At 36.3% G+C, this 7729-nt stretch overlaps 2 protein-coding genes across 2 annotated transcripts; both read left to right on the top strand.

Annotated features, from left to right (window-relative positions):
• Positions 1-388: 388 nt before the first annotated feature.
• LOC127174501 (E3 SUMO-protein ligase ZBED1-like) lies at positions 389-4460 on the top strand. Its single transcript, XM_051124961.1, has 4 exons — positions 389-577; positions 660-764; positions 1740-1823; positions 1918-4460. Exons 1-4 carry the CDS (start codon positions 472-474, stop codon positions 3300-3302), a joined length of 1680 nt encoding a protein of 559 aa, XP_050980918.1. The 5' UTR covers positions 389-471; the 3' UTR covers positions 3303-4460.
• A 95-nt stretch (positions 4461-4555) lies between these two features.
• On the top strand, positions 4556-7406 carry LOC127174502 (uncharacterized). Its single transcript, XM_051124962.1, has 3 exons — positions 4556-4863; positions 4949-5011; positions 5405-7406. The coding sequence occupies exons 1-3, from the start codon at positions 4752-4754 to the stop codon at positions 6808-6810; spliced, it is 1581 nt and encodes a 526-aa protein (XP_050980919.1). The 5' UTR covers positions 4556-4751; the 3' UTR covers positions 6811-7406.
• The last annotated feature ends 323 nt before the right edge of the window (positions 7407-7729 follow it).

Raw genomic sequence — 7729 nt, 5'->3', positions numbered from 1 at the left:
AGTAATAAGTTACATTACTTTAATAAAGTCATTGAAAAGTTACACTACCTCTTACATTTTAAATAGAGTAACACTCTGCAGACCTAAAGAAAAAAAAGAAAGAAAGAAAAAGAAAGAAAGATCCTTGGCGCCCTCTGCTGGACGTTGAGTAAATGACGTGACAGAAAAACATCTGTGTGTACTGTGGCACAGACACTTACAATGTTTTTTACCCTCCAAAAGAGATTAAAACACCTGCTTACTTATCTAAATCTGTCCAGTAAACCCCTTTTCACCGAGTGTGACCCGTATGCAAGTACATATGTCAGAGAACCTCTAATAAAACTTAGTTTCGATTCTCTAAAAACCTGATCAAAGATCGACGTCATTTGTTTTACATTTAAGGCACACCCTTCTCACAACCCAACAAACAGACTGCCAGTCAGGTGGCGGGTTACACAACAGCACATTCAAACGGACTTTTAAACGTTTATGGACAAAGTGAAAGCAAAATTACTGAACATCCCTTCAACATTCTGCGAGCTCCGTCGTGCTCCCAAATTATCCAGAGACATGAACAAAAAAAGAGCAAACTTCGGTAAGCAGGCTGTTTATTTTGTTTTGTTATTTTATGGCTTTCTCTCAAGCAAATTACGTATTTATTTTGTTGTCGCCTCTAGCTAATAATCTCCACAGAGGAAGAGGACATCGCGATTTTTCGAGAGACAGGTTCATGCCGATTCCGTTTAAACGTATGTACGGTCGACAGAGCCATTTGGAGAGTGGTAAGGTCCTAGAAACTACTACATTTCTTTTAGTGTTACAGGAATGTACGTCGATGGACAACGTCCAGCTACGCCTTTTCTTTGTAGGCTTACCGCTTAAATTTAAAAAAATTTAATTTTCACCTTTAAAGTTTTCCAAATAAAGTTTTTAACAATGTATAATTCTTATCAGAAATTAAGTTTTAATATATTTACAGTAGGAATTTTACAAAATATCTTCATGAAACATGATCTTTAGGTAATTTCCTAATGATTTTTGGCATGAAAGAAAAAACAATAATTTTGACCCATACAATGTATTTTTGGCTATTGCTACAAATATACCCCAGCGACTGAAGACTGGTTTTGTGGTCCAGGGTTACATATAGGCTACCGACCGGTGCAAAAACCTTCATATTTAACTTTTGTTTGTACAGTGCTTAAATTTAGGCTATTATTTGTAACTGACCATCTTGAATTTAGTCTTGAAAACAAATAAATATGAATACAGCTGAAATTTCTAATATTGTACGGTCGACATTAAAATATGAAAATAAATGCAAACAAGACTCACATATGTTGCTTATTCAAATTTCTCATGTGACCCTGGACCACAAAAACAGTAATAAGGGTCAGGGTTTTGAGATTAATGAGATCAGTACACCATCTGAAAGCTTTCCATTGATGTATGGTTCAATAGTTGGACCATACACCAAAAAATCAAAATACTGAGAAAATCACCTTTAAAATTGTATAAACTTAGCAATGGATATCACTAATAAAAAATTACGTTTTGATATTTATGGTTGGAAATGTAACATGATCTTTACTTAATAACCTAATGATTTTTGGCATAAAAGAAAAATTTATCATTTTGACTCATACAGTATACTGTTGGCTACTGCTACAAATATACCCGTGCTATTTATGACTGTTTTGTGGTCCAGGGTCACATATGATAATACAGAAATACATTTGTGTGTTTATCATACGCAGGGAGAAAGTTGTCCTATGGTAGGCCTACTTTACACGCTGAACAGATCCGGCCTTATAACCAGCATGAATTACCAACAAACAGAGGTGAGGTGTAATGGACTTTTATGAAATCGCCATAAGAAAATTTTCTTCTGTATGACTACTTTATATCTCATTTAATGCATTTGATTTTAATTAGGTCATGGCTCAAATATCAGTACACTTTTGAATATAATTATAAAGGATCTCCAGCCTTTAAGGTCTGTGACAAGACTTCATCTCACAAGGACTCTACAACCCTCCTTAGATGGTCATTTAAGTGCCTCGTGGATCCGAAATGAACTTCAGAACCTTTACAGGCAGAAGAGGGTGGAAGTACAGAATGCAGTCAATAATGCAAGTAACCTTGCTCTCTCAGCTGAGCTGTGGAGCTCCAATGAGAAGGTGTTTTACCTGACGGTGTCCTGTCACCTAATCAGCGAAAACTGGAAGCTGAAATCGTATGTGCTAGATACAGCTCATTTACTCATCAAGCATACAGCAGAGAATGCAGCAGAGCACCTTTTGAGAATTTCAAACGAGTGGAACGTCACGGAGAAGACGCAGATTGTGGTCACAAATGTTGACAGCATGAAGAAGGTCCAAAACAATGGATGCAGATGGACCTACATACCTTGTTTTGCTCATACTTTGGATAAAGTTTTTAGACAAACCATACAGGAAACTGACTATGAATCTCTACTCAGGAAATGTCAGCAAATAGTTGCGTTTTTCCACCAAAGCGACGGAGCCTCGCAAAATCTTCAGGGGTATTGTGCTTCTCTCAAACTTCGGCAAAGTGAACTGACGCAATCCTGTGGTCTAAAGTGGCTTGCTACTCTCCATATGCTGAAGAACATCTTACAGCAGTGGGAAGCCATTTTTCAGGTTTTCGTCGACAGACGAGTGGATAATCTTTTTCTGAATGAGAATGAAAGAAAAATAATTGAAAACTTTGTTGCAGTGCTGGATATTCTGAAGGACATCACAGAGGAAGTAGGAAGTCAAGGGTTCAGTCCCATCTCAAACATCATACCGCTTGTCCAAAAGCTGCAGGAGAGGCTGAGAAACCAATGGATGGTGGAGAACAGAATAGCGAAGAAACTGTCAGAAATATGTGACTTTCATATCGGCAACATCAAGAAAATCCTTTGGTTTAGAGTTAGCACAGCATTGGACCCACAATGCAAAACCAGCGTTCTGCAGGACTCCGGCATTGAAGATATCACAGCAGAAATCAGGAAACAGATCAAGGGAGATACACATTCTCCAGTGCACTGCAGCCAAGAAACTGAAAGTGAAGAGTCACTCTTTCAAAAGTACTGGAAAACAACAAACATTTCAGCCAATGCACTTGAATTCTGGAAGACCAATGAAGAGTTTAAAAAACTGGCAACAGTGGCCCGCAAGTACCTCACAGTGGTCTCCACTGCTATTCCAGTGGAACGTGTGCACCATCTGCAGGAGTCACGACTTGTCGACAAGAGAAGCTGTCTGGAGCCAGAAAATGTCAATATGATCCTGTTTTTAAACAGCAACCAATGAAAACACATTGTATTGTATATACTTTGTCAGAATGTCCAGCACTCTAAATTTTTCAAATACTGAGCCAATTTAAATGTTGAAATGTTAATATCTGTTATTTGAAGACATAAACCTGTCTTTGAATTAGGGCTGTCACGGTTCCTCAGTTTAAGTACTCGATTTTACAAAATCCTCGACTGCAATTTCGCCCGTGTTGAGTAACCGGCAAAATACCAGAAGTGGTGCATTCCACATACAAGAATCCATGACACACATTATTAGACATTTTCCAAGGCTGCATGATATATTAAACCCATTTAAAAATCGTAATAAAGAACAACGCCATTGTGAATTCACAAACGCTGTGATTCAATAAAACAAATATACGCGATGCAGGTTTAATATATGCACTTTACTTACATGCGTGTAGGTTACATACCTGCATGCTGCTCCTCATGAACAGTTATCATTGTGTGGAGCATCTCAAACTCAGTCTCTGCATATTGCTGTGTGTTTGGGTTTATTATAACGTTCACCTGGAATTGCAACATGTGCCATTTCATCAGAATTGTAAGGTAAATGCATTAGTATCTTTCTCAATGCTAACTGTTCATCGAGGTTTCAAAATAAAAGCTCAAATCCTCAATCTGAGTTTACATGTTTTGATGTCCACATATTCAAGAAATTACAGTGGCTGTTGCATTTCTGTTGTAAATAAATGTTTCTCAAGGTCTACACTCTAAAAATCTCTTTATTTAGGCGGGAGATAAAAACAAATAAACATTTGGCTTGCTGCCTTCGTTAGTGTTGTAAAGAAATGGCCAAAGATTAAATATTAAGTGGGTATTTGAATAAAATGTTGTTTAGTCAATATTAATCGTCCTTATTTGTTATAACGCTTAATGTACATTAGTTCTATTGTTTATAATACATTTTGCATTTTAACAGTTTTGTTCAATAAAACCATGATTACTTGCTTTTGATAATTTGAATGAATTATTAATATTGCCTCATTGCTATTATATATGTATTTTAAGTAATTTTAAAGCCTGTTGTTTGCTTAGGCCTATTTTACTACAAAATTTATTATAATTATCAGATTACTTGATTAATAGTCAGAATATATGACAGATTACTCAATTACTACAATAATCGTCAAAGTGACAGCCCTACTATGAAATCTGTTTATTAATGCATGAATTGAAATGTAATTCATTTTCAATAAATTATTGTAAATTATTACCAAAGTGTTTTTTTCTTTTTTTCAGTTCATTCACCAATAATATAGTAGACTACCTTACAAAACACAGTGAGCAAGCCCACACAGAGTCAATGGCCAGAAAGTAACAGGAAAGAGAAACACTTTCTCAGAAACGCAACCGAAACAAGAATAAAACAGGCGAGGCAGGCAAGGTGGAGCTACATTTAAACCAAGTAGGAGACAAGAGATTTTTCTCCCTCCATAACTGGATGGTTTTGATACTCATTCTAGAGCATTTTGAGACGTTTTGTTGGACATTTTTCTTTTTTACATACTTGTTTACAAACTTGTTGAATATGCCACAGATTCCATCTTCATTTGGTGAGTGTTTGATTTTCTGTAACAAATTATGGGAAAATAAGCTGTTAAATTTTAAGGATGTCATAAAGGTACTATATATCTATAGGCAGGACCAGACGGGCTCAAAGATACAGACCCTACAAGCAGGATCGGAACGGGGGAAAAAGAGGTGAGCATGGCTTACTAAATCACAATTGTAAAATTTGTCTTATAACCAAACCATCTGTATTTAAATTTAAAATCATCAAAACCATGTATACTTTTGCTTTCAAAATCCTGCCTTTTATGGTCATAATGATTCAGTATTAAATTGTGCAATTCACACAGGTATAAGCACACCAGATGCGTTTGTACTCGCAAGCACACGTTTAAGGTGGTGTTTCAAAACTCCACTGATCATACTAGCTTCAAAACAAAGTGAACAGTGTGGTGTGATGAGCTGTATTGGTTGACTAAAAGTGACATTATAACCAAACATCTTGAGCAAGACCATTTTTAAAGCATGCAATTTGTGAAATTAGTTTTTTTTTTTTTTTTTTTTTTTTTTTTTTTTTTTTTACAGGTAATCAAAGGAACCCCTCACTGGATATGATTATTTCAGATTTACATCCGCATACCATAGTCGAAGAGCCTGGCTTCTTACATTTCTATACGGCTATGAGTAAAAGGTTTCCGTATCCACCAAAACCTGCTGTTATACTCTTAAAACTTCAACAGTTGTTTATTAAAACAACACAAAATGTGCAAAAGTGTCTAGAAAGAGTAGATAACGTCGCATTGTCTTCTGAAGTGTGGAGCACCACAGCAAATAAAACCTACATGACAACTACCTGTCACCTGATCGATAACACATGGACTCGGAGGTCATATGTTTTGGAAACCACACCTCTACCCGAAGAATACAAACCCAGTTATTTTGTTGGACAGCTTCTGAAAATAGCAGATAAATGGGGAATTGGAAGCAAAATTAAAGTGCTAGTGACAAATGAAGACGGGATGAAGAGAGACATCAAAAAGGCAGGATGGGATCTCATTCCCTGTTTCGCCAACACACTGGATTTGGTCTTCAAGGAGATGCTTGAGGCATCTTCTGACTGGAAAGAGCTAGTGCAGAGATGTTGTAAAATAGCAGAGTATTTTTCTAATGTTGAAGCACAAGGTCACCTCAAGAGGGCACAAAAAACGTTGCGGTTACCAGAACATAACCTGACTGAGTCTAAGGGTGATAAATGGCTTTCTACACTAAATATGCTAGAAAGAATCTTAGAGCAGCAAGAGGCCATACGCCATGTGCTACTTGAATTTAACGTCGACTTATTGTTAAGTGAGCATGAAAACAAAAACATAAGAAAGACAGCATCGTCCCTCCAGGCATTCAAAGATGTTATATCAACGGCAAAACGATTCCACTCACTGTCAAACATCATACCACAGGTGGAAGCCTTAAGGAAGAAGCTAAAGGAGTTGCAACACAGCGGAAATGAGTTTGCAAATGAATTAGCAAAACATTTGAATCATCATTTCAGTAAAGCTAAAGAAAACGATTGGCTCACTTTGAGCACTGCTCTTGACCTGAGATACAGAGACGTCGTTCTCTCTGAGAAGGGGACTTCAACCCGCATTAAGAAAACGATTATTGCTGAAATGAAACACCTGGATGAAGACAATAAAGGGAGAAACTTTAGACAGCCAGACAATCTTGATAAGGCTCTGAGTAGATACGTGGACAAGAATATGTTGCAGAGCAACTGGGATCCTCTTGCATTCTGGAAATTCCCAAAAGATGAAGACTGGCACCTGAGTGAAGTTGCACGCAAATATTTGGCTGTCGTGTCTACCGCGGTCCCGGCTGACATTGCCTTCGACACGGAGAAAGCCAGACTCGTGGCCAGTCGAAGAAGCAGCTTGGATCCAGAACATCTGAATATGATGCTGTTTCTAAATGGCAACTGTTTCCTGGATTCTTAACTCATCATTTAAGAGAGAAAATTCACCAAAAAAAAATCACGTTACCTATTGTCTATCATGTCTATTGTCTATTGTCTATCATGCTACCAACACATATATATATTTAGGAAATATTTACTTTATATGAACTATTATTGTCTTATGTTACCAGCACATCAATTAATATATATTGTAATGGGTATAGTGGCTAATTAATGGATTTTTGCATTTAGAAAATATTTACTTTAAATGAGCTATTATTGTCTATTATGCTACCAGCACATCAATTAATATATATTGTAATGGGTATAGTGGCTAATTAATGGATTTTTGCATTTAGAAAATATTTACTTTAAATGAGCTATTATTGTCTATTATGCTACCAGCACATCAATTAATATATACTGTAAGGGGTATAGTGGCTAATTAAGGGATTGTTGTATTTGGAAAGTATTTACTTTGTCGTTTCAATAGCCAATAATCAGAAAAAATACTTACAATGCATATATTATTCATGAAAAAAAAAGACTTGTCTGCACATTTTCTGTAGCTTAAGTGGCAAACAATTTCTTGACAAACATGTAAATAAACTTTGCATTGAAAAGAAAAGCCTGCTTTTTTTTTTAAGAGATTGTTGCTCAAAATGTTAGCTATTGGTTTTCATTTACCTTAGGCTGTACTTGTTGAATGAGGATAGACCACAAGATGGCAGTAGTAACACATTTATACTATAGGCCCAGATTGAAGCATATAAAATAAAATATAATAACGTTTCTTTTTTGCAAGTCACTTTATGGTGTTCTTACCTTATTGTTCATGTTCAACTTGAATCCGCTCCCCGATGCAATTCTTACGAAAATCCTAAAAACTGGGAATGTGTGCATTCAAACAGACAGCATATTAAATTATCAATGCAATCTTGGTAGAGCTATTCTGTTAA

This window comes from Labeo rohita, chromosome 12 (genome assembly GCF_022985175.1).
Source record: "Labeo rohita strain BAU-BD-2019 chromosome 12, IGBB_LRoh.1.0, whole genome shotgun sequence".
NCBI lineage: Eukaryota > Metazoa > Chordata > Actinopteri > Cypriniformes > Cyprinidae > Labeo > Labeo rohita.
The sequence above is the reverse complement of the archived record's forward strand: the minus strand, read 5'-3'. Positions and strand labels throughout refer to the sequence as shown.

What these genes read in the sequence shown, in the direction of transcription:
- LOC127174501 (XM_051124961.1), top strand. Translation starts at nt 472, where the DNA reads ATGGACAAAGTGAAAGCAAAATTACTGAACATCCCTTCAACATTCTGC. An exon ending in CAAAAAAAGAGCAAACTTCG is followed by an intron (nt 578 to 659) that starts GTAAGCAGGCTG and finishes TGTCGCCTCTAG; the next exon opens with CTAATAATCTCCACAGAGGA. An exon ending in TGAATTACCAACAAACAGAG is followed by an intron (nt 1,824 to 1,917) that starts GTGAGGTGTAAT and finishes GATTTTAATTAG; the next exon opens with GTCATGGCTCAAATATCAGT.
- LOC127174502 (XM_051124962.1), top strand. Translation starts at nt 4,752, where the DNA reads ATGGTTTTGATACTCATTCTAGAGCATTTTGAGACGTTTTGTTGGACA. An exon ending in ACAGATTCCATCTTCATTTG is followed by an intron (nt 4,864 to 4,948) that starts GTGAGTGTTTGA and finishes ATATATCTATAG; the next exon opens with GCAGGACCAGACGGGCTCAA. An exon ending in TCGGAACGGGGGAAAAAGAG is followed by an intron (nt 5,012 to 5,404) that starts GTGAGCATGGCT and finishes TTTTTTTTACAG; the next exon opens with GTAATCAAAGGAACCCCTCA.